The sequence below is a fragment of the Martes martes genome (assembly GCF_963455335.1).
Source record: "Martes martes genome assembly, chromosome: 8".
Classification (NCBI taxonomy): domain Eukaryota; kingdom Metazoa; phylum Chordata; class Mammalia; order Carnivora; family Mustelidae; genus Martes; species Martes martes.
The window spans coordinates 66,538,167-66,565,413 of NC_137895.1; the positions used below are offsets into that span (position 1 = coordinate 66,538,167).

The 27,247-nt window shown below is 38.8% G+C and overlaps 1 protein-coding gene across 7 annotated transcripts in view; it reads right to left on the reverse strand.

Moving 5' to 3' along the window:
• The window catches only part of PPFIBP1 (PPFIA binding protein 1), a 176,424-nt gene that overhangs the window by 13,124 nt on the left and 136,053 nt on the right, over positions 1-27,247 (reverse strand). Inside the window, exons 8-20 of one of the 7 annotated variants that reach the window (XM_080812005.1) lie at positions 25,444-25,536; positions 25,030-25,122; positions 23,542-23,656; positions 21,662-21,694; positions 20,263-20,324; positions 16,376-16,451; positions 12,355-12,509; positions 7,264-7,379; positions 6,234-6,290; positions 4,867-4,927; positions 4,469-4,498; positions 2,375-2,546; positions 1,860-1,892 (exon numbers count right to left, since the gene is read on the reverse strand). In XM_080812005.1, coding sequence (XP_080668131.1) covers positions 1,860-1,892; positions 2,375-2,546; positions 4,469-4,498; positions 4,867-4,927; positions 6,234-6,290; positions 7,264-7,379; positions 12,355-12,509; positions 16,376-16,451; positions 20,263-20,324; positions 21,662-21,694; positions 23,542-23,656; positions 25,030-25,122; positions 25,444-25,536 — 1,096 coding nt within the window. Of the gene's footprint in view, positions 1-1,859; positions 1,893-2,374; positions 2,547-4,468; positions 4,499-4,866; positions 4,928-6,233; positions 6,291-7,263; positions 7,380-12,354; positions 12,510-16,366; positions 16,452-20,262; positions 20,325-21,661; positions 21,695-23,541; positions 23,657-25,029; positions 25,123-25,443; positions 25,537-27,247 lie in introns of all 7 variants that reach the window. The other 6 variants (XM_080812007.1, XM_080812006.1, XM_080812009.1 and 3 more) reach the window with 6 other exon arrangements.

Here is a 27,247-nt window from a genome sequence, read left to right on the forward strand (position 1 = left end):
TCTTTAAGTGATCTGAGTACGTAATGAAATTAATCTCGATTTTTCTGTAGCACTTGGTACACTGACATTCTTCCCACATTCTTCAAAATCATCATCTCCTTCATCTTGTTAGGACAATCTCCCAGATCTGTCATCTGATCGTTTCTTCTCTGCTATAGGACCTGTTTTCTCTTCTTCCACTCCGAGATTCTGTTCTAGGCTCCTGCCAGCAGGATCTCTGAACAAGCTCACCCACTCTGTGCCCGGCACTAAATGATGGCTTCCCTCATTCATAAGCAGCCGGTATCACAATCTCTGGGCCTAATCTGTCTCCCCAGACTCAGGATCTGAATGTTTATGGATATTCCCAATTTGCGGTGCCAAGAACATCTTAGACGCAACAAATCCATCCAATTTTCAGAAGAATTCTCTTAGATTTTCTTATTTAATATTCCCTTGATACTAATTAATATTCTTCCTGTTGCTCCTGTTCACACTCTTCGGCATTTCCTTTTCACTCCCTCCTCTCCTTTGGCATTTACATCAGATCCTAGTCACCAAGCGCTGGCAGGTTTTTTTCAAGAGAGTTATTCCTATTTATAACTTGCTATGTCCTACTGAGAAAAGAATGTACTGGATATGCACAAATTTTTCTTTTGATATAAAATCAGTGTCTGTTGATTCTGCCTTGAAAGAGTAACATCCAAATTTGCTACGCCCAGATCTCCCAGCATTCTCTATTTCTTAATTCTTTTACCTGTCCCTTAAGGCATGATCCCCCACTAACAAACACAAGCGGTACTGTTTCCTCATTGTGAGACTACACTTCTTTGGGAAAGAAAAAGTTGTACAAAAATCACAGAAATGGTGTTTCAGCAAGATATAAAAGTTGCAGAGGTTGACTTTTCTACGAAGCACAGCTGTGATTATAGGTTATAATAAGCAGCACTGGGCTCTTAGCATTAACAATGTATTTCTTCTAAGAAAGATGCAAAAACATTTGAAAATGTTGTCTGGATTTTATTTATCCCATGTGTATTCTAGAAATGTAAGACCGCAAAGGGAGAGAAGTCACCTGTGCTGACCCACATGAGCTGGTGTATGGGTATCTACATAAGATAGTAAAACCCACAGGAAAATCCAAAGGAATCTTTCCATCCAAACCCCAAAGCCATCATGGGTACGGGTGTACCAGAAAATGTTGCCTAACTCACCCTCATTCTAAAAGTATCCTGTTTTCATTTTTTGTTTTGAGGATGTTTCCTCCCTCCCGTGCCCCACACTTTTAAAAAGGAAAACGGAGTTTCCCCTCTCCTAACATCACTTTGGGGGAGGCTCCTTGGATATCCCAGAAAGCTTCCCCCGGTGTCACTAAACGCCACCTCCATCTTCAAAGCAATAAATGTCAGAAGAACGTTCCCTTAAGAAGTCAGTCTAAAGCAATCATTTGCAATGTCTTCTACAGACTTCTCGATTTGGCGGAAAACATTGCTCTCTGGGGATAATGGAGACATGGAGAAGGAACTGCCAGGACCTGGGAGTTAGTGTGAGACAGGATGCACTGGAAGGGTGAGAAAGCTGGAAGGTACGAGGCAGGAGAGTCCCGCCCTGGACTCTGAGGGTGCCGTGCGCTTCTGGGTCCTCCCAGAGCTCCTCGCAAGGTGTCATTAGCAGGGGTTAAAACAGCACGCAGGCTGGGAAGCGAAGACTCTCCAGAGAGTCCACTTGAGCAGCAGGCGGAAGGAACTCTCTGGAGTCGAGGACAACATTTTCTGATCGCTGCCAGCTTGCTTTCTAGAGATCACAGAGATGCCAAGAGCAAGGATTAGCTCAGCCTGGAGGACAGCACTGGCGAAGGCTGGCATGCAGGGGTACGATACCTAGGGTGGGTGCACTGGCACTTCGTTTACGATCTTCAGATATCCCAACAACGCACACAATCACACGCAGCCCAATGGAGAGAACACAGGAGAATGACAAAATGAAACACAGCTCAAAGTCCTACTCACAAAATACACACAGGGGGAGGAAAGGCAAGCACTGCGCTGTGCTTCCAACATCGCAGACTCCATTAGCAGGAACAATATGGGGTTAATTGGTCCACTTTTGAAACAGATGAGAAGCTGTTTACAATGAAGTCAGGGAGTGTCAAGGGTTTTGGTCTTTCCTCTACATTTATGCTCCAACAAGGAGAGCAGGGTGATGGCCTACACAGAGTTATCTTTACCACCGAATTAAACCCATGGGGGCAGTTTCTTGCAAACTTTTCCCCCAGCTCATTCACCTTCATTTCTGAGAAAGAGAAACGCACAGATCGATGAACCAGGGAAGGGAGGAGATTGACCTTGTCCTCGTTCTGAGTGAATTAAAGCAAAGGCACGTTGGCCATACGTACCCAAGTTTGGTGCACTTGCTGTCCTCTTGTTACTTTTTATTTTAAAAAAGCCACGCCCAAAGGACGATCTGGCTTTCCGAGTGCCAAAGGGGTTGTCGTCCACGGATGCATCATGCCCCGGAGCTTTCGGAGGGAGGCTCCCGAACGGGCTGCTTTCTACCGGAGCTTTATCCTAAAAGACAAGTAATAATAAATGGAACACGGCATGGCTGTGCACAATTAGGAGTACAGGCCGGAAACAACACCCGATCCGTTACACGTGTGATTTTATTTAAAAGAATCACGGAACTGACAAGTTATGAACACCAAGCACCGTATTACAAGTTTAGAAAGTCAGTTCTGAAAGCTACTTAGGAAGCAAGAGCGGCAACAAAAACATGTTCGTCACTGACCTATAACCTGCATGCTTCGGATGTGAAATATTTAGGATATAGAAATTCTCAAGCTTAATTTCATTTGCCTCATTCCCCTAAAGACGTGGAAATAAGGTACTGCATAACCAGGATACCAGCAGGCTTCCTATTTTTCAAATGGTTATGACACGGACTGGGCTACAATGCAGTTCGCAGTCTCTGTACCGTAACTGCATCAGAAGCCCAGTGTAATATAATCACCATGCAAAGTAGGCATTATGCCCAAGCTTCTACACCAGCAGCAGAAAGATACTCTACTCCAGTGATTTTAAATATTCTTCTCAAGGAATTACTAGTCAAATGAGGACACAACCAGTGACCATTAAGCATTTTGTTTTTGAAAGGGTGTTCTGAGACATATTCATTATCTTGCCTGCAAGTTACCCGACACGGATCACAAATTTTCAAACACTATGACATGCTCAGACACACTTAACACCAAAACTAAACTTGTTATAATTAGATTTTTCTTCATCGATTCAGAAGACTTGTTGGCTATCTCTAACATGTCAAGGTCTTTATCGCGAACCTTAACTGTAATTAAGTTATACTTCTAAGTACTGTTGATTTTTTAGCTTTCTTGTTATTTGAATTAGCAGTTACAGTAACATGATCTATTATATTGTTTTAGTAGGATCCAAAGATGCTTTGATTTGCATGCTCTCATTCCTCTAACATCTCCTGCCCTCTGTTTCTGTTTTTGCAGAGGTAGAGAAAGGGGAGAGGGGACACAAGCTTTGAAGGTGGTGATTTTATCCTCCGAATTTATTGCTCACTGTAACTACAAGTTTATAGATGCCACAGTTTAGTGCAACTATTACCTATGTCTCACCACAGATGTCAAAATCATTTAATCATTTATTGCATTGGCAAGACAAAAAAGGACAAAGGATGCCTGTAATTACAGCTGTGTGCACAGTCTGTGCCTTATCAGGGACACCTACATTACAACTCAAGGCATTCAGAGCCAACAGTCAAGGGAGTGCGTCTGGAAGTGGCCTGTCTACCAGAATGTAGCCTTTATAGAGTTAATGATTGAAAATTAGAGGAAAGAAGAACCAGAGCCCTTGTTGATGAGGTCTTTAAAAAAGAAAAAAAAAGACAAAAAAACAGAACACCAAAATGTTTGCTGTATACACAGTGGTTATATTAAATAAACAGCTGTTCTCAGGCGGGTGACCTAAGGACTTTTTGTGAGGTCTTAGGAAGCCCAAATATGATCACTGATAGAGATCATATAGCCTGATATAGAGTTTGGGGTTTTGTCTGTTTTTTGTCCCCTCCCAACAGTTTATTGAGGTGAAACATAAAAAGTAACTATCTTAAATTGAACAATTCGGGGACATTTAGTACACTCACAGTGTTATGCAACTGCCACCTCCACCTAGCTCCCAAACATTTCCATCATTCTAAATAAAACCCCTCACCCAGGAAGCAGTTTCTCTCCGTTCCTCCCTCTCCATCTCTGGCAACCGCCAAGCTTTGTTCTGTCTCTATGGATTTATCTATTCTGCATACTTCACATAAATGGAATCGTGTACTATCTGATCTTTCATGTCGGGCTTCTTTCATATAACATGTTTTGGAGGTTCTGAGTTTGGGTTTTTTGGAGACATTTAAGCAATCACATGTATCAGACATCACAAACATTTTTCCATTGTAATCTGGACATAAAAATTACCTCTGGAGGCTTCTGAACAGACTCCTTTTCCTGTTCAAAACAACAATATTTTAGATTGTTACAGGAATGGCTTCATATATTCACAATCTGTTACATACAATTCTAGAAATTAAAATAAACTTACGTCTACTTCTAAGCTACACAATCTCAGTTCCATTTATTTCCTATAATGGCTAATTAAAGTCTTCAGTTTTGATTGTATACACTAGTTTCATATTCATATTCATAGTTCATATTCATTCTTCTTAATATTTACCATTAACTCTGGTATCTAATATATCTGCATTAGAGAAACCTCAAGCTCTTCTTGAGAGTTTTATTTGCAAAATGGGAAAATGTGAGGATGCCTAAATATTTGCGTCTCAGGGTAACAGACAGAGAAACAACACAGAACCAACCCCGTCTGATGACTCTTTCTTCAGATTGCCCAGGCTGCTGGACTTTTGCAGACTTGAAGTTCTAAAAATAACAATAATAGTAATTAGGATTAATAATAAGTGGCTCTGGTGCCACTGTTTCTTAGGAGAATATCTTGGAAAGAAACTAAAACTGTGTGTGGGTTGAATCCTGGTCATAAAAGAAAATCCGGATTCAGGCAGTCACTTATGTGCTTAACTAAATTATAACATTGAGTTCTTTTAAAAGCAGAGGTGGTTAACTGTCCTGCCAATAACTCTAAATGTCCCACACGTGTTAGAATAGCTGGAAAAACACTTAGGACTCTCCTTGTGATGTCAACATTTGAAAATAAACCAGCATTTTTCCATGGACCAGTGGTGTATCCTTTTATGTATACATTTAGACCAGGAACTTTTTTATTTTTTATTTTTATTTAAATTTTAGTTAATATACCACGGAACTTCTAAAATATTCACATACTATTTACATATAATCCTTGTAATTAAAATAAAGGACAGAAGTGTTACTTTTCAATTCACAAAGGAATCCATTTTCTGAATCTGGCCAAGTACTTCATTTTACAGTTCTGATCGAGGCATACAAGAAAAATCCCTCTGGCTGCCCATAATAATTCATTTGCTATCTTTGCAAAAGCGAAGTGACACTGTAAACATCCAGAGATTTTTTCCCCTGTCACATAACCTAGCATTCAAGTGTACAGGGCTGGTCTTTTCAAAAATGGAAGGCAGGAATAGGTGACCAGTTTAGAGAGAGAAAAAAGCTCTAAGCAGCAGAATAACATACATACACAAACTTTTAAAAGGCAATTCTCATGTACTCATGTGTACATAAGTTACTAGACATGTCCAGTGCCAAATAAAGTAAAAGATAATGGTGAGAAAAGAGAAGATCTCATCTTTGAATACTGCTCTGGAAGTAGATTTTCCTAATTCAGACTTGAACTTGGATAAACATAGATAATGGACCAGTTTACTACATGGAGAATGCAAAAAACTACCACAGCCTTTCCAGCCATTACATCATTCTCTGTGACTCTTTTCTGCTAGGGTCAAAATGCAAGCCAGTGCAAACCTGAAATTCAAAGCACTGCACTTCCCATGAAAACTGATGAAGGAAGGCTAAAGCCATGCAAACACTTGGCATGAGATAACGGATAATGGTCAATGAGCAAGTATCTCTTTGTTAACTCACAACCTCCCCTTCCCCCCACATCCAACCACCACACCTGCATTAATGTATTCAGGCCTCAGTCATCTGCTTCTCACAGTGGTCACTGTGAGTGCGTCAGAAGCTTCCTCTCTCCCAGGTATCAATGACATTTTCCACATTCAAGAACATGACTTACGAAAGACTATCGCACGGCTGGGTTTCAACAGAAGCACCAAGGATTATTTTTCCATCACTAAAAGAAGAAAGAAAAGAAAAGGAAAAAAAAAAAGAAAAGAAAAGGAATGTGTGTGCTTCACAAGTAAAAAATCATATATATTCTAAGCAAGCAGAACTGTCAAAAAAACAAAAAATTGTGCTAGGGAAGCTATTTCTCTTTTAAAATAGTCATTTTTTTTTTTTTTTTAAACACAGGCTCCATGCCCAGCATGAGGCTTGAACCCACAACCCTGAGATCAAGACCTGAGCTGAGATCAAGAGTCAGCTGCTGAACTTACTGAGGACTCCCAGCTGCCCCTCTCTTTTAAAATATTCTACTATATTTTCTTTTGTTAAAAAAATATTTTATTTATTTATTTGACAGAGAGATCACAAGTAGGCAGAGAAGCAGGCAGAGAGAGAGGAGGAAGCAGGCTCCCCGCTGAGCAGAGAGCCAGATGTGGGGCTTGATCCCAGGACCCTGGGATCACGACCTGAGCCAAAGGCAGAGCCTTAACCCACTGAGCCACCCAGGCACCCCTAAAATATTCTACTATCTTTTCTTTTATTCGGTCTCATTATAAGGTTAATAATTGAGAACATGCTCCTTCAAAATTCTACTTGTTAATGGAGAAACTACTTTATCCCTGTCCCAAACCCTTCTTCTGAACAGCCTGGGCCACATGACCATTGCTATGGGGCTTGGGACCCACTGGCAGCCCCCCATGACTTAGGACATAAAACTTGAGTCCCCTAAAATCTCTCTCTAACCTGAACACCACACCTCCCTGGACTCCTGCCCTAGGACTTCTTGCTTCACACCCTTTATTTCAATAATCCAGAACTGACTGTAGTGATTGATTCACACTGGTCCCCTGGCACATGCCTTACAGTTTCTTGCCTCTCACAGTAAAACCTGTGTCTGTAAATAAATTGCAATGCACTCTTGTGTTTGCTTGATCTACTCTGCTGAACATTTATATTGCAATGTTGGGTCATAAATGACATACCTTTCTTCAAATGAAGTCTCTGGTTGAGGAGGCAATTTTGCTCTTTCAGACGTTTCCAAGCCCTTAGATGTTGGCAGTAGTGAAGGGATTGAAACTTGCAAGATGCTGGTGTGGAACTGTAATGTAATTAGAGAAATTCAAAAATCCACTAAACAAGACAGAAGTCACAGAGAAAAAAAAATAATTGAGACAATTACATGGTCCATCAAAAAAATTTCATACACCTATGTTTATAAACACTATTCTTCTATTTATAAAATGGTCTCTGGATATAAACATCAATGACCGTTAAAATTAGAGAAAACATTCTGGAGGAAGGTCATTTTTGAACTTGGTTCTGAATAAAACATAATAAATACCATCAAGTAAGTCAATAGTTGATCCTGACAACTTTAAGCCCTAGTAAAAATCTTGGTTCTAACCTTATGTAAGTCACTTAACTGGGCACCAGTTTTCTCCTCTGTAACATGAGAATGGCAATGCCTAAACTTACAGGGTTGTCATAATTTTAGATGAGATTTGGGTAAAGTGCATTGTAAACACACGTGTTTTCACTTCATTTTCTACCACTAGTCTAATACAGAATGTTGTTCAAACCAGTTTTTTTTTTTTTAAGATTTTATTTATTTATCTGACAGAGAGAGACATGGCGAGAGGGAACACAAGGAGAAGGAGGAGGAGTGGGAGAGGGAGAAGCAGGCTTCCCACTTCCCTGAGCAGGGAGCCTGATGAGGGGCTCCATCCCAGAATCCTGGGATCACGACCTGAGCAGAAGGCAGACACTTAACAACTGAGCCACCCAGGCACCCCCAAACCAGTTCTTTGTGGATACCACTTAAAACACTTGGCTTAATAATACTACAGCAGCAACACAAAAATGCCTAATACACCTTCCTAAACAAATGCTTTGTGTATCCTAAGGATGGAATCTATGGAAGAAATTTTATACTCTGGGGTTAAATAATTTCCGATGACTGTAGAGCAGTATGGTGTAAGAGCCCATCATAAACTAATACATGAAACACTTAAAAAATATTGTGATATAAAAATATAATTTTCCTCAGTGAATTCACTTTGCCAGTCAACCAACCAATTAGTGACTGCACCTCCCTTCTGAAATCAGCCAGGAAGGTAGGGACTCACAACCTGAAACACACTTCTAGATGCCAATCAATCAACGACAGTCTCACCTCTGTAACTACATGTCCACAGCGGATGTCAATTCTCTCTAGCCTCTGAGAGTCCCTCAATCCCTGAGCTCCAAGCAACCCCCCATGCCCCACATATGATCAAAGAGACTGTCCCTGACCAATAAAGTTCACCAAGATAACTAAATAAGCAATACATTTATCTCTGTGGTTTTTTGTTCCAGTTACTGAGCGGTGGTCTCATTCCTTGACACTAAGAGGTTATAACATGTGAAGTCTGTTAAAATAATCTGATTGGGCCCAAGATGGAGTGGCTCCTGTTAAACTCCATGTCAGTAAACCCAAACTTAGCTAAGTTTCTGTGCTCGGCGCTCCCAGAAAAGGCAGACCGAGGTCAACCAATCGGCACTTGCCTGTCCTTAGTAAGTTACCTGACCCACCCCGCCCCGAGACTTCCCTTTGCTGTAAGTAACCCTACTTAACCAACAGCAAATGACTAGCATGATCCTCTGCTCCTGCTTCCTTCTGCCTAAAAAAGCCCTTCATTTTGTACAGATCCGTAGAGTTCCTTTCTATCTGCTAAAATGGACATTGCCTGATTCATAAATTGCTGAATAAAGCCAGTAAGATGTTGCAAATTTACTCAGTTGAAGTTTGTTCTTTAACAAGAAATCCGATCTTGTTGCTTCACGATTTTTTTTTTTTTTTTTTTTTTTGGAATCTTTATGATTAGTTCTGGGCAACTTACTGAGCCATCATCCCTGTGTTTAAAATTTTCTCAGCTGAAATTTTTTTTAAAAGATTTTATTTATTTATTTGACAGAGAGAGATCACAAGTAGGCAGAGAGAGAGAGAGAGAGAAAGAGAGAGAGAGAGGAGGAAGCAGGCTCCCTGCTGAGCAGAGAGCCCAATGCGGGACTCAATCCCAGGACCCTGGGATCGTGACCTGAGCCGAAAGCAGAGGCTTTAACCCACTGAGTCACCCAGGTGCCCCTGAATTTTGTTCTTTAACAAGTCCTATTGCTGTAAAATAGGAGATTATTTCACTATCTTTTTTTTTTTAATTTGAATCTTTATGATTAGTTCTGGGTGAATTACTGAGCCATCATCCTTTGTGTTGTCAAGTTCATAGTAGCTCCCGGGGTTCCTAATCATGGGGAAGGAAATGGCTCCACTAACAAACTGATCCATTTCCTTGATTTCGTTTTGAACTTAGGGCTTTAACTCCCAACTCCAATCTCCCTCCTAGCTCTTCTTTAACCATGTGGCTGAACACACTCAATCTTCATCAAATCATTCTGGTTCCAAACGAAAAATCTCATTAAAGTACAATTCACATAGGAAAGACTTTTTTAAAGAGACTATCTGGGCAAATCTTACATGTAACATCTGCCATTCTGTAAACAGGCAGCAAGCATACTCATTGACTGTCAGATGTTATTTTTCCCTTCAGTAGAAATATATTTAGCAATTAGGGGATTTTCCCCCTCTAACATATTTTTTATTTCCCCCTCTAAAATATTTTTTTATTCCTTAACTAATCCTTTGCCTCTTTTTTCCAATTTTATTGGGATATCACTGACATGCAGTACCATATAAATTAAAAAAAAAAAGAAAAGAAAAGGAAAAAAAAACAGATTTTTTTTTCCTTGCAATGAGAACTTTTCGGATCTACAGTCTTAGCAACCTTCAAGCATACCAGACAGCAGTGTTAACTATAGTCATCACGTTGTACCTTATACCCCCAGCACACTTGTCTTATAACTGGAAGTCTGTACCTTTTGATCACCACCCTCCAATTTCCCCTACCCAGTAATCCTTATGACTGACATCTTTTAGCCCTCTCCTATAGTGAAGAGAGAAATGTTTCCTCCTTGAATTCATTTTCATGCAATTCAAATTTCATTTTCTCATTAGATAATCAGCAGGAATAGATATGAAAAGAAAAGATGCCACTTGGTCTTTTCTCACTGCATACTGTAAAATGTTAAAGGAAAGACGACCAAAAGGGGAATTGGAAAACACAAGGTAGCCAAGACTGTTTAGTTAAAAAAACAAAAACAACAACAAAAACAATTTTTCCCATTCCTAGTTTCTCTAGACAGTACACTGTGCTAAAATTAAAAGTTCTAGGGCAAAGAGGGAGGTGCTGTCAGGAAGCCACGGGTGTGCCTAGGTTAAGACCTCAGGAAGACTTAAGGTACAGCTATCTCATTGAAACCTTCAAAAAGATCAACAGCTCTAAAAAGAGAGGGATAATCCATAGCAGCCTTACAGAAAACTTAAGATAGAGAAAGTCTTATGGTGAAGATAACTGCGGGTATCCTTTACCTGATGGACTAGATTATAAAGTGATTCATAAGAAATTCCAAATGAATAAAATATTATACCAAATTAGACCAACAGGGACAGAGATAGTAGAAGGCAGAAGGCCCTGGACCCGTATAGATACTTTTGCAGAAAACAACTCATCTGCAATTACAGGTTCTTTCTCCTGGAAATGGAAAGATGACTCCCAAGGAACAACCAAGAGCCCAAAGGTCTGGGCTCTGTCAAGGAACTGGCCACACGGGCCTGGCTGGATTTGGGAACTGCTACCAACTAATGATACCTGGGCGTCTTCCATGTCCATGTCCCCTCTTCTTGCATGGGAATGCCTAGTAGTTACTATGCCCATTCCACCACTGTATGTCAGGTGTATAGGGGACAAACGGCTTGACCTTGAATTTCCTGGTTCTTTAAATGGAATGGAATGCTACTCGAGAAGCCAAACCTGAGCAGCTGCACCTACATCTTGACCGGGTCTGGATGACAAGGTCTTGGGATGCAGAAGCCTGACCAGAATAAGACCAAGAAGTCTTTAATGAGGGGATGAGGACATTTTGCATGGGAGAGGGATATAAATGATTGTAGCCAGAGTGGAGGGCAGTTGTACTAGTCGAATATGGTCGCAGGGGTATATGCCATCCCACGTGTTCTTCTCAAATGTGATATTATTACTTGTCCATCAAGAGGTAGGGTCTTTGTTTCCACTCTGTGAATGTGTGTGGGCCTGTGACTACAGGAGAAGAGATGCCACATGATTTCTGAGTCATAGCATAAAAGATGATATAAATATGCCCAGTCCTCTTATTGGGATGCTCATCCTTAGGATCTAAATGCTATGCTAGGGAGAAAGCCAGGCAGTCACAGGTATTTCCAGCTAGGGCCTCAGCTGAGGTCCTGGACAACAGTAGCACCAACCATGCGATATACAAATGGGTAGCCTTCAGATGACTCAAGCCTCCAGCCTCCACGCCATTCCAACTATTGCCCAGTGGAGCGAAGAAGAAATGTTCCTGCTGAGCCTTACCCACATCACACATTTGTTAGCAAAACAAGAGTTGTCATTCAAGCCACAAATTTTTGGGGTGGTTTGCAATAGGTAATGGAAACAGATTTTGGTACGAGTCTGATGTGTGAAAGAAAAGTAAATGAGTTCAAGACTAAGTATTCCTGTCCAGCTGCTTTTTTCCAAGTCTAAAGAAGTCAGGGAAGATTTTAGACCAGAATTTTTCAGAGACACCATTGGAAGTGACTAAAACCAACTTCTTTATATAATCTCACTTTATCCCTCTTCACTTATTCCCTATTTGTTCTTTGCTAATAAAGATTATTATTGTGTAGATTGTAATCTGTTTAGGATGGCATCTTTCTCCCATGTTCTTCCTGAATTATTTAAGCAATTTTGACATTGCCCAAGGTATTTATTTATTAAAGAGGGGGGAAAAAACAAATCTTTCAAATAAAGTCCTACGAGACTGAGTTTTGACACGAAAATTGCAAACTCAGTCAGTAGTCACACTGAGAAAAGATCCCATGTCTTTCATGCTGTCAACAGCATTTTAACCTTCAATGACACAGTCTCTTCACTACAAAGATAATGTTGAGAGTCTGTAAATACCTCTTCTGGAACACTTGTGTTAAATGGGTCACGACTGGGAGATCCCATGACTGGTGTAGATGATAGACTTTTCTCCAGGTCACTAAACCCCTGCGCATCCAGCAAAGTGGAGATGGAACCAGAAGTGAGCAGACCGTCACAGTCGCCATCTTGGTCTAGGAAAAGGAGGAGAATGGCAGCTTTTCATTTACATTTCATTTTTGGAGGAAGAATACCAACTGAATATAAAAAATTTTTCTCATCCTCAAAAATCAAAAGTGAGTTTTCTCTGAAATCCTTAGAAAAATAACAAGAGGGCCTCTAGGAGACATGTTGAACTATGAGCACCTGAAGCTCAAGGGTGGTATTAATAGCTACCATCATGGACTCACAGCCTTGAAATCAGAAGTTAATTCAGTCTAACAACCTTCCCTAATTTTGTTTCAGAATTTGGGGCTTTACAAATTTCAGTTCAGAAACAACCAAGCTGGAGAATATCAGTGGTACAACAAACTAATTCTGAACAGCAACACAGTCACCATAAGAAACTCAATATTCATCATTCATCATTTCTGTGTTTTTTTAATTAATTTTTTAATTTTTTTATAAACATATAATGTATTTTTATCCCCAGAGGTACAGGTCTGTGAATCACCAGGTTTACACATTTCACAGCACTCACCACATCATTTCTGTGTTCTTAAAAAAAAAAAACAAACAAAAAAACAAAAAAAACCACACACACATAAAGAAAAAAAAAAAGAAAAAAACCACAATAGGCAATCTTCTGATTCCTTAAGATGATCCTTCTGTGCCATTTATTTTAAAGCAAAAGAAGAGCCTTATGGACAAATGCAACCACATACCCAGCAATGCAGCCAACTTTGAGAACTACTTCTACATCTCCAGCGATGAAAAGGATTAGGTGCTGAACAACTATGTGAGATATTCTTTTTTAAAATCAAAAAATGATGCTTAAAACACTGTTCTCTGAATAGTACAAAATGGCAAATCATAAACTCATTTAAAGCTGTTAACTAGACTTACCTTCTTAGATTTTTATTAGGCATTTATTCTAATTTCATTAAAATGTAGGTATTATTGGCATTTTCTAAGGACCAAGTAAATACAAATACTAGTTAGAAATCACTGTTTAGGGGCGCCTGGGTGGCTCAGTGGGTTAAAGCCTCTGCCTTCGGCTCAGGTCATGATCTCAGGGTCCTGGGATCAAGCCCCGCATCGGGCTCTCTGCTCAGCGGGGAGCCCGCTTCCCCCTCTCTCCCTCTGCCTCTCTGCCTACTTGTGATCTCTGTCTGTCAAATAAATAAATAAAATGTTTAAAAAAAAAAAAAAAAAAAAAAAGAAATCACTGTTTATAAACTCTTCATTAGAACAGGACATAATTTTCAATGGTGGTTAAAAACTACCTCTTTTTAATATACAAATGTCAGTAAGTACATGATAAGATGTCCAGTAGTTTTCATCATGAGGGACTGTGATGAGAATACTTAAACATTAAACCAATTAAATCAAAATCATATCAAATGTACAGGATTGTTAAGTTTCAAATACCACACCAAGTGTTGGCAAGTGTGTTCACCAATTATAACTCTGATACATTACTGTTGGCAATGTAAAATAATACAACTAACTTTGGAAAAGAAAACGAAAAACAACCTCTTATTGCTACACATTTTATATGCATTAAAAAAGATGAAAAAAAAAATACATCAGGGGCGCCTGGGTATCTCAGTTGGTTAAGTGTCTGACTCTTTTTTTTTTTTTAAGCTTTATTTATTTATTTGAGAGAGAGAGAGAGAGCATGTGCATGCACGCACAGGCCAGGGGAGGGGCAGAGGGAAAGAATCTTCAAGTAGCCTCCAACTGAGTGCAGAGCCGAGTAAGGCCTGATCTCATGACCCATAAGATCATGAGCTGAGCTGAAACCAAGAGTCGGATGCTTAACAAACTGAGCCACCCAGGCGCCCCAAACATCAGACTCAATCTCTGCTCAGGTCTTGATCTCCAGGTTGTGAGTTCAAGCCCTATGTTGGGCTCCATACTGGTCATGCAGTCTATTTTAAAACAAAACCAGATTAAACAAAAAAAAACCCCATGAAACTGACAAAAATGATGTCAGTGCAATTATGAAGAATATTTACCCCTTTTACTGATTTTCTACATGTTTTATAACTGACAAAAATGATCATGTCAGTGCAATTATGAAGAATATTTACCCCTTTTACTGATTTTCTACATGTTTTCTACATGTTTTACATGTTTTATAATTCTACATGTTTTATAGAAATTAATGTTTTCCCTTGATTTTTAAATATAAAAACTACAGTATTGCGATTCTATAAAATCAAATACTGTTTTAAATGTTATGACTATGTAAAAATTAATCAATTGTTAATTTGCAATATTGTCTAAAAAGAGACACTCTTAAAGGCAGAGAAAATGCTGAGTGATGAGAATCGCCGTAAGAACACTGACAGAGGTTCATTTGCTTGCTCATTTGGGTATTTACAAAATTTTAACATACACTAAGTCTGTGGAAAATAAGATGAAGATCCGTTTTTTTTTCCCTCTCAGAAATCCTCATCTGAAGTAGGTTTTTCTTTCTTTTTGAACTCACAGAAATTGAAATTCCAAAATCTGAGTATTTCACAAGTATTTCTGAAAAAATTTATTACTCATGTTTACTTTTAGAGCAAATAACCCCACCTTGCATTGCTAGTGAACAAGAAAACTTCCAAAGTTCTTAACACTTTGGTTTTAAATGATCCCCAGAGATTTTCCACATTTGAGAATGGCCAACTGGACCATGCACAGATAAAATAATAGCACATCAAAAGGCATAACTATTTTATTAAGTTTTTAATTCTAATTAACATAGTGTAATACTAGTTTCAGGCATACAATATAGTAATTCAACACTTCCAAACATCACCCTGTGCTCATCCCAACAAGTGCACTCCTTAACCCCCATCAAAGCATGACTATTTTTACTTAGATGTCTTATGGTTTTGGTTTTATTTTATGTTTTAACTTAACACATTCAAAGCTGAACACAATCCCCCTTAATCATTTTAGTGCTTCCTCATTAGGCTTCGATACCTTGGTAAACAGAATCATCATCCACCCGGTCGCTTTAGTCAAAAATGTCAATCTTTCTCGATTCTTTCCTCTTCTTCACTCTCATCTAATTCATCACACCACTGTGTTAGTTGAAACACTAAAATATGTTTCTAATCAGTACCATTATTAACATTCCATTTGGAATCCTGCGAGAGCCTCTTGACTGGCTTCTCTTCCTTCTGATACTGCTCCCTCCTCCCAATATGGTCCATTGTTCCGAAGATGCTGCAGACTTGTAAAAACCCTTCGGTGGATCCCTCTGGGCTCACAGAGCTGAATGCCTCACATTGCCTGACCTGGCCAACACTAACTTCTATCCGCTTGGCTCATCTCCTCTCATTCTCCCCCTGATCACTACCGTCCAGTCAGTCACAATGGTCTTTTTTACTTCTTAAGTACACTAACCCCATTTTCCCCATAGGCTCTTTAAAAAAAAAAAAAAAAAAAGATTTTACTTATTTATTTTTGAGAGAGAGAGAGAGAAAGCATAAGCAGGAGGAAAGGGTAGAGGGAGAAGCAGACTGCTGATCAGGGAGACCAATGCAGGACTCGATCCCAGGACCCTGGGATCATGACCTGAGCTGAAGGCAGATGCTTAACCCACTGAGCCACCCAGATGCCTCTCCTCACAGGCTCTAGAACACACTGTTCTGTCTAGAATGCTATCTGAAGAACTCCACACAGAGGTTCTCCTTGACCAACCAGTCCACAGTATTCTCTTTGGCCTACTCACCAAGAAAGTGTGTGATATTTTTTCCTAATGATATTGTTGAATGAATGAACAAACGAACTATTTTGGAATAATGGATATTCCAGGAAAATGAAACCAAATGTTAAAGTTTACAGCCACTTAAAATCAAGTGAAGTAGAAAAACCTATAGAGCTACACTACCTTTTTTACCTTGGGTCAGTATCACCGTATCTTGCATTTTCTTGTACCTATTCAGGCACTGTCGAAGATCTTCTATTTTCCGATCCTATTAATAAAATAAATTGTCATCTTTAAACTATGACTCTAAACAGTAAAAGTAATTGCAACACGAAGAATAGGGAGACATGAATTATTTACATTATTCAAGGAGTATTTCTAAACTTTAGTAAAACTGGTAATATCTAAAATAGTTTTCCTACGTACATCAGAGATAGAGAAAAAGTACCTCTAAATTTAGAGATCCTATCCTTCAGCTGCCATCTTTAAAAAACAAAAACAAAACAAGGTAATAAGATACAAAACAAAAACAAAAACAAAAAACAAGAAAAAAGTCAACTTTAATTATTCTCCTCTCCAACTTATGGGTCAGGTCTTGAAAGAAAGATCTATACCTGTTGTCTTTACCTGCTGTCATCAATCCCAATCTGGCCTTTCTCTTCTGAAAACACTCAGCCAAAGTTGTACCAATTAGTCATCAGAGACTTCATATTTACTAAAAATAAGAGAACTTTTCATCCTTTTTCTAATTTGACCTCTGATACTTGACTGACCCCACTCTTTCCTCCTCCTTTTCGCTTCACTTTTCTTTCCACTCTTTCTTTTCTTCTATTTTGATTTCTTAATTCCTTGACCAGATAGATATTCTACTTCCACTATCCCCACTATCTACCCAGCCCAGTCTATAAAATGTTAGTGCTTTAAGATTTTGTCCTTTACCCCCACTCTGGTGGATTCTAAAAAAATGGGTTCCAGCTGGTGCAACCACTCTGGAAAACAGTGTAGAGGTTCCTCAAAAAACTGAAAATAGAGCTACCCTACAACCCAGCAATTGCACTACTGGGTATATATCCTAAAGATACAAACGTGGTACTCCGAAGGGGCACGTGCACCCGAATGTTTATAGCAGCAATGTCCACAATAGCCAAACTGTGGAAAGAGCCTAGATGTCCATCAACATATGAATGGATAAAGAAGATGTGGTATATATACACAATGGAATACTATGCAGCCATCAAAAGACATGAAATCTTGCCATTTGCGACAACGTGGATGGAACTAGAGGGTATCATGCTTAGCGAAATAAGTCAATTGGAGAAAGACAATTATCATATGATCTCTTTGATATGAGGAAGTGGAGATGCAAGGCGGGGGGGGGCTTGGGGGGAGGTAGGAAAAGAAAAAATGGAAAGATGGGATTGGGAGGGAGACAAACCATAAAGGACTCAATCTCAAGAAACAGACTGAGGGTTGCTGGGGGGAGGGGGGATGGGAGAGGGTGGTGGGGAAATGGACATTGGGGAGGGTATGTGCTATGATGAGTGCTGTGAAATGTGTAAACCTGGAGATTCACAGACCTGTACCCCTGGGGATAAAAATACATTATATGTTTATTAAAATAAAAAAATTTAAAAAAAAAATGGGTTCCCTAGCTCTTCCCTCACTGGTTTTGGGCCTGGCCATGTGACTTGCTTTGGCCAAAGAGATATCAACAAATGTGGTTAGGGTTTGCCCTCTCTCTCTGCTCCAGGGAACCTCCACTATGCGAAGAAGCACAGACTAGTCTACAGGAAGATGAGAGATCATTTGGAAAAGAGACATTCCAGATGGGCCCAACCTAGTGTTAATCACTAGGCATGTGAGTCACGCCAGCCTAGACCATCCAGCCCCATCCCACCCATCAGCTAACTGCAGAGATCAACAAAGCCAGGACAGACCAGGAGAACCACCTAACCAACCATCAGAAGTATAAGAAATAATAAATGGGATTTGTCATGGAGCAAAAGCTAACTTACATATCAACTGCAGTTTAGTCCCCGAAAATCTACAATTCTGCATTTTTCCTAAAATAGATGGGGTTCATTCCCTACCCAGTCTATAATTATACATTAACCCCCAAATTTAGATTCATTTTCCAACTTTCTATGAGAAATCTCCTTTTAAAAGTCCCATGAGCACATCAAAGTGAATGTCTCTAAAATTAAGCTCATTATTTGCCCCTAGTACTTGAGCCTCTGCTTAGATTCCCTTAACTCTTTGAGGGCACTATCATTCACCTCGTTACTCCAACTAAAAACTTGTCCTCAAATTAAAAAAAAAAATAAATTCAAAGATTTTACTTATTCGAGACAAAAAGAGGGTGAGAGTGAGAGAGAACAAGCAGGGGGAAGGGGCAGAGGGAGAGGGAGAAGCAGGCTCCCACAGGGAGTCTGATGTGGGGCTCAATCCCAGGACCCTGTGATCATGACCTGACCAAAGGCAGGTACTTAACCAACTGAGCCACTCAGGAGCCCTCAAATCCAAAATTTTTCTTTCAAAAATCCTGTCAACCTGTGTAAATGTCAGCTTCATATACCTCTACCTTATCTCATTCTGAACTTTCCCAACATGCACTGGGCTGTTCCAAGCTTGGACTTTTGAGACATGTTTGACTCGTAGATACTCTCCTTAGAAGCTTTCATTTTCCTGATGAACAACTCTTGCCTTTCCTCAGATTTTGCTCAAATGCGAACTCATTGAAGCCTTCTGGAACTACTAAAAACTTATGTCAGCGTTGATGCTCCTAAAGCAGTCTGAATGTCTAGTAAGCCCTCAGTCAACACTGGGAGATTTGTTTGTTATTGATGCTTTTTGAAAGAGAGAAATTAAGACTAAATAAATTTGTGATTACTTTTTAAAAGTAAAAGCTATGGGGGCACCTAGGGGACTCAGTCAGTTATGCAACTACCTTTGGCTCAGGTCGTGATCCCAGAGTCCTGGGATCAAGCCCCGTATCAAGCTCCCTGTTTGCTGTTTTTCTCTCAAATAAATAAAATCTTAAAAAAAAAAAATAAAGTAAAAACTACATGGGCCCCTTGCTAATGACTTTCCTTTTTATTCCATAGTGGGAAAGACTAGCAAAAAGAAACCTATATACAGGTGGGTGGAGAGGGCAATGAGTTTATTTCCTAATAAAGAGCAAATAAAGAGAATGAAAGGCAAAAATATAGAGTAAAACAGAGAACACAAGAATTAGAGAAAGAAACAAGATGAGATAAAAAGATCAAGGCAAAGTTCTTTGGCAGTTGCTTGTTTTTTCACTTTCTTGAAATGACTCTTTTCTTGGGAAAATGCCTCCTTGTTCTATTCATTGAGTAACATAAGGTAAGAGTAGTTCTGATGATGGGAGCTGAACCCGACTGTTGCTGTCCACTGGATATATGGCTGATCAGGCAGGCTGTGAAGAAACACCTTGCTTTAGAGGACACTGTTTCCCTGCTCTAAGCAGAATGAAATCGGGAAAGCAACAGGAAAGAAGACTCTGGAGACCCTGGCATTTGGCCAACAAAGCTAAGACAGCCTAGGGCCATATTTTATTTCATGGTGCCCATGCCTCTGTTCTCATATCTCACCTCTCAGGAAAACAGAGACAATCCCTCATGTGAAAGAATCCAGGAGTGTGAAGGAAATAATATGAAGAAAATCAACCTCATCAAGAAGCTAACAGCTGTCATGGGCCACCCCTTTCAGAGTTCATGCTAGCCCAGAAAGGATGCACTATGGACTGTATCCTTTCTCTCATTTCCCACCTGAATATAAAGAAATGATCTGAGGGCTTGAACATTTTTCCAGATTCACAGGGAGGTAGGGGAGGGAGATCTCAGTGGACCCAGTGCTGCCGGTCACCGCTCTACCCACACAGTCACAATGACAACTGCCATCACCGAGAGCAGGCATATGAGGGTAGAAAGGGAGAACGGTTGTCCCTCAATGTCAGTAGTGTGTAGGGTTCTTCCAACCTGACATATCTCAAGAAAATGCATGGAATGATCAAAATGATGGTACACACCCACATAAATACTTTAATTTCATCTAGATACCTTTTCTTCATTTGCTGCCATCAAAGATTCCACAGCCTTTTTCATTTTTTGCACTTCAATATCTGAAAATATCACAATAACACATCAGAAGTCAGTTTTGTTAATGTGTGTGACAATAACAAGGGGCTGACTCTTCAGACTGAAATGTTTTAATGAAATGTTTACCGTCCATATCCTCTTTTGGGGAAAATCTGAAAAATGAACACCTTCCATGTCGCCTGAATAGTCATCACTTCAGAAAGCAAACAATAAGGGTGAGAGCTAACTACCCTCTCTTGAAGCAACAACAAAATCCTCACGAGAACACGGAAGGTGAAATTTCAGTGCTACAACCACAAAAACACAGTTTTTCAATAAAAAAAAAAAAAAGAAACCTAGAAAGCAGTGGGTGAAAGCAATGGACAGTGTACATTATGACATAAGCAGAGGACAGGATACTCAGTTTTAACCAAGATGGAGACATGAATGGCAAGAGTCTGATGGAATGTGGCATCTATAGCAGTCATGCTATGAAGTTGGTTGTAGGTTCCATCCAGAAGGGTAAGTACTTTGCTTCATCTATAAACATCATTTCTGACACTATTTTGAAAGGTAAATATGATTTTCCTTAAAATTTGACAGTCAAATACAAAAGCACATTACTTTAATAATAAAAGAACCAATATTTTAAAATGAAATGTCAACCTAAAACGAAATCACAAATTTAAAAAATTCAAACAGAAAAAAAAATTGAGCTAAGGTTACCGGCTTCTGAGAAAAAAAAAAACAAAAAACTACTTAAGGTAAGTTCTAAAATGCATCATTCATTGCTGATACATTTTCAATATGAAGGTATATTCTGTAGAAATTGCCTTTTTTTTTTTTTTTGATGCCCAATTCTCTGGACGTAAGAATTCAACATCTGGAGGAAAGAGCCTATTAATTAATGATTTATCTCGATGATGCATTAGATAATCTGGGTTCTGTTAATCAGCCTGGGTACAATCTCTTTCCTAACACCAACAGAGTATGTTTAGTTCCTAATGCAGATCTCAGGGAAGAAGTGGGCTACAAAACATTGAAAAGTAATTTTCTCCTCTGACACTCAGTCTCCTGAACTACAAAGAAAATTCTTCCTCACCTCTGCTACTCTGGGTGTTCTGCTGTACCCTGTGGAGCAAAAGGGCTGAGTCGGAAAAAAAAAAAAAAAAAAAAATCAGCAAAATGACCTTTTACTCCTTGTTTTTACTGTTTGTTTATTTACCCTCTATTTTGTGCACTCTGAAGAAATGGAGAGCTTATCGATGAAGCAACTTCACATCTTTGGTGAGAGAAATGTTTTTAAAACACATGCAAAGAACAGTCCAAGTAGTACTTTTGGTGAATGTAAAGGCTGATGGAAATACACCAAAAACCTTACTTTTGTCTTTGAGCTTCTTTTTAAAATTTTCATCTGTGCAGGAAAACCCATCGAATTGGAAGTTAGTATATACATCACAACAATAAATATTTTAAAAATACTATTATTTAGTCTTTTGCCTAAGATAAAGAAACTAACCCTATAAAAACTGAATATTAAACACTATTTTGTGGCTTTAGGAATGGTACTGCAATACATGACGCTCTGTGTAAGGTTAGAAAGAGAATACAATTCATCCAAAGACCCAGATTTGAGTTCCTACCTCTGTCACTTCTTCTCTGTGAACCCTGATTTCCTGGTATATTAAAGTTAGGCCTGTGGAATACAAGCAGTCCTTATCCTCTACGGGGTGAAAACACCATTAGTGATGTTTGGTTGTAACATTTCCATTACAGGTCAGCACACGGCTTTCCTGAATGTGCCCAGCACATGGCTTATGACACATGAACCTCACCACTCAAATTCAATGACTTTGACATGGTCTATCTCCCGTTCAATGAGATGAGTCCACTGATCACGCAGTGAGATCCTACGCCAACATCAGATTGCTATGAAGTTTCTAAACATTGCTCCTGACCCTTGTATTTATCTGGCTATGCACTGGCGATAAGCAGTTCATACACCAGTGTCCATCTTTGGGCACCACTACTCCAACACGTCCTCTAGCCCACAACATGATTCCATTTTCTTCTTAAAACCCTAAAGGCATGACCTATCTGTGAACATCCTTTAAAGACTACACAATTCTAGGGATGCCTGGCTGGTTCAGTCAGTATAGTATGTGATTTTTGATCTTGAGGGTGGTGAGTTCCAACCCCATGTTGAGTGTAGAGCTTACTTAAAAGACAAAAAAACACAACGCCAGAATTCTATTATATGCCAAAATACACAAGGGGGGAAAAATCCTTCAATGGTTGATGAGTTGAGCTTTCTGATCCATAGGGAATTGCAACTACAGGGATATAACGCCAGGGTATTCTAGAACCAAGAAAGACATTATAGGTAACCTAATTGAAGCCCTTCACTGTTCAGACAGTGAGGTTACCAATGCTCACATAAAAATGTACTAAAGCTACACTCAATGGAATTTTTAGTTTCAAAAGAGTCAGAAGTCGCTTTGGTAGCTTGCATGCCACAGTGATTGATAATAGCAAAGAAAGGTTAAATCAAACCTAGTGTTGTCAGATGTTCTGTGCATTTATATTTCCAAATATAACATAAAAAACACATTTCATTCAAGTTATTTTCTATCGCATATAACATGTATTAAAAATGACAGTCCATACAATATTCAAGACAAACTTCTTCAGTTACGAGAAAAATTTTTGATAAATTCACACACGTTTTCAAAAAAGAGGATTATTTTTGCTTTCTAGCAGGTCGAGGGCTCAATCCACGATAAGAAATTTTCATTGATCTTCCAAAGATGCCAAGTCCTTTCCTCTCTTCTCTCAAAAGGGTAGGAACGTTTTCTAAATCTCTTAGTTCGTGCTGTTTCAAGTTCAGTTCAGAGGGAGATGATCCTGGGACACGATAATGTTCCCTTTTAATGCTTTCTGTCACTTCTTTGTACTGCCATCTGAACAAGAACTGTCTCGGCAGAATTTACAACTTAGTAATCTAAAATAAACACCCGATAAAGCACAGAGTTGCCCTCCTCCAGCTGCTGAAGAGGAAGCTACCAGATCCCCGGGCACAGGGAAGAGTTTCAGAGGGGGCCCTGCTGTCCTGGCCTCAGCTGGTTTCCGCTACCCTTCTCCTTTCTCTGAAAGGACTCACCACTGACACGGGGTTCTTTTGCAGGTGTGGGGAGTAAGGGAGGGCTGCACAGGGAGGTTTCTAACAAAGTAAGAGAACAAATGTCAAATGTATGTACCCACCTCGATCGAGAATTTCCACCCCTTCTCCTTTCATCTTGCACACCAATTTTTCCTGTAGCCTTTTTACTTCAGATTCCTTCTCTTCCAGCTGTTCTTTTAAAGATGCCAGTTCGTCCTACAAATGACAAGCTCATTTCACAACAGTGGATTATGACTAAAGGAGAATATTCAGGGAGCATGTTAACTCTTAAGTCAATAATGAGTTTTTGGGAATGAAACAAAAAAACGATAGGAATCTAGATGCAGACTTCAGAAACCAGACAGTGGCAATAGGAAGCAGGAAGCAAGACAATTAATGAAGGTCAATGTCTAATAATTCTGGTATAAGTGTTTCAAGTTTCTGTGTGACCAAATTAAAACAAAATGCCTTAAAGTGTAATTAGGACCTGAGTAGCCCTAAGTTTTAAAGCTTATGTTAAATTAAAAAAAAATCTCCCCCAGTTAATCAAAGAATGATAATCAAATTAGACCCCGAGTGTCATAAAAGCAAAATAAAGTGCAAATTGGAAAATATATATCAAGACTTGACTGAGACTTATTTAGTATTTCAAGATGGCATTCATGTTCCCTGAACATGAACAAGGCAGAGCTTAATTGATGGGTAAGGTAGCAAGTGATGAACAATGTTAGCCAAATCATGGGAATAACTAATTCATCTTCATCACCAAAATAAAAGGACAGAGTCTCCCACAACAATGGAAAAAAAAAAAAAAAGACTTAACAGATTTTAAATCCCCCCCCTTCTTTTTTACTATGTAGCTATTAAAGATTCCAAGTCCAACATTCTATTTACTAATGTTAAATTTTCAGTTTAACTTTGGTGAAGAATTTTCAGTTTTTAGCAAACTGAAATTTTGCTGGCTGTATTTTGGCACAGAAAATAAAGCTATGCAGTGCTAATAAGTGTATTTTTATAACTGATAAATATTTTATTTTCAGTCTCTTAATGGAGGTATTGTGTTTAGTACTATGAGAAGATCTCCAAAAAAGCAAGAAAGCTGGCCCTATACTTTTTACTTATGATAGGCACGGATAACAAGTACAAGGAATTTTCAGTAGCACTAGCAAAAAGCTTCTTTACAGCAGTAATTTCAACTCACTGTCACGATATAGTTAACCTGTAAGAAAGTCCCAAAGGAAGAAGCAGTCTGATGCAAAATGGTTATTTTTAAAAATGGTGCATTTTTACAACTATTTTACAACTATTTTACCAAGCTAGGATCTCAGATACTCTAAGAGGGTGAGATCAAATTTCTAAATGAATATTTTTATTTTGCCCATTTATTATTTTTCATTAATTATTTCATATGTTTCTGAAAACAACATCAGGGATCGCACTGTCCCTTCCATCAGCTTTTTTAAATGTATTTTTAAAAAAACAGATGACACACACACGAATGCACATGCTACTAAAACACTATCACGGCAAAACAGCGCAAGCCAGAAAGCAAACAGGCCCAGGACCCCATTACCCAAAGTCTACTACACCTTCAGTGACTCCCATTTTTGTTCCATCCGCTGCTTTTCATACTGCATCTGACCCACCTTGATTTTCATGCTAGAAAGTTTGGCCATTAAAGACTGGTAGAGAGACAGAGGTGTGAAGAAACCACAGATAGAAAAAGACAAGCCTAAATATCCAAGAAAATAGTATCGGTTTATAAAGGAGGTTAGGTTAACTAACAGAAATAACAGGTTATGTTTCACTAGATTAGTTAAAGCCCCGATTTTTTAAAATTCAGAATAGTGGTGTTCAAATTCAAGAAAGTCTCCAGCTTGGGGGGGAATTTCATTCACTTGTAAGATACCTTCTTTATCATCTATTGAGTTGAGAACTTGTATTATGGGTCATAGATAAGTGAGTCAGGCTGTTTACAAATTTTTGCCGTTGAGAAAACTTACCTTGGTTGATTTCAGCTTTTTTTCATACTGAAGTCTTTCATTGTCCATTTCACTGACTCTTAATCTCAAATCATTGATCTCTTGCATTAGCCCCTGTCAAAGAAGGAACAATGAAACACATTAGGAAAGCAGCAACATACCTATGTAAGCCAAAATAGCAGCTTGGAAACCTAAAGTCAACAAGTCCCTGGGTTCCGGTTGTATGAATTGGATCAGACAAATGGAAATAAATGTATCTCCCTGAGGCCCAAAGCATCTTTCTAGTTAAAACACTATTTTAAATTCTCCACGCATCTGGCCAAAGGTAATTCTTTAAAATTTAAATTCAAATAATTAACATATAATGTATCATTAGTTTCAGAGGTAGAGGTCAGTGATTCATTAGTCTTATATAACACCCAGGGTCATCACATCACGTGCTCTCCTTAATGCCCTTTCCCCCCTGTTACCCCATCCCCCACCCACCACCCCTCCAGCAACCCTCGGTTTGTTTCCCATGCTTAAGAGTTAAAAGGTGACTTTCAGTTTTGACTAACAAAGGTAGCTAATCGCATACATCAATCATCAGCTATTTCTGGACTAAAAATCACCATATAGATTCCGACTTTAAAAATTAACTAGAAAAAATTTCTTTAGTAAAGCCATCTACTTTTAGGGCTTTTCAGTGATCTGTGGATTATTTATAAAAACATTTTTACAATTTCTTCCTTTGTCTAACAAAAATATAGATTGTTCATCAACCCAGTCTGGGAGAATGGAATGGAATTTAAATCCTTTGTTTTTTTGAAACATAAACCTTTTAAACCAAGGATTCTCTACTTGAGGGTGGATGAGGGCCCTGTAATTTACAAATACATTGTCATAACATGAATGTTACATTGGAACAGGAAAAAGAAAATAATCCTAAGGTTTTCATAATATAAATACAGCCAGATGCTTTTCTCTTTCACATTAAAAAACAAACAAACAAAAAACAAAAACTAATTTGCTTGTAAAACTTGTTTAAGTGTTGAGAAACAGTAACATATTTTTGTCTAGAGCCCAGACAGTAGGAAAAGGGAATCAGAATGCCACATAATACCAACTTCAAATACTGTAGAAAGGATTTCTTTTTTTACTACAAGCCATCAAGATCCCACCAAGGGTTAACATGTTTTTATTCCTCATTTTACAAGTCCTCTACTCCTGAGCCACAAATAAACAGATGACAGAATTATACAAAAATGCCATAAAAAAGAAACAATGCCATACGAAATAAAACTTTCTTACTAAACTTCTATGAGTAATGATTCACACATAGGGAAAGGGATGCCTTTCCTAAATTACTTAACAGTACTATATAATAATCACTCATTCGTTATTATTTTAATTATTTTTTCTTTTTTTTTTTTTTTCTAAAGAGAGGTGGGAAAAAGGAGAGACATTTCAAGCAGACTCCCGATGAGCATGGAGCCCTAGGCGAGGCTCAATGAGATTCTAACCTGAGACAGAGGCTTAACTGACAGGGCCACCCAGGTGCCTCTAGTACAATTGTTATTAATACAGTGTCTCAGTAAGGGAAAGGATATTCTCCTTTCATGAATGAGGTCAGGAACTATTTGACATCATATAGTAACATTTTAGTTGTGATTCCTTATCTATATGTTGAGAACTCAAGACTAAGGAAAAAGTCAGTTTCTCCCATTTATTTATCTCCCATTTATTAATCATTCTTGCATACTAGAATTCTTAGTGACTCTCCTTCATCTCCTGGTCTTTTTAATATATATCTTGCCACTTTTTCATGGTTAGCAGCTTTGAATTC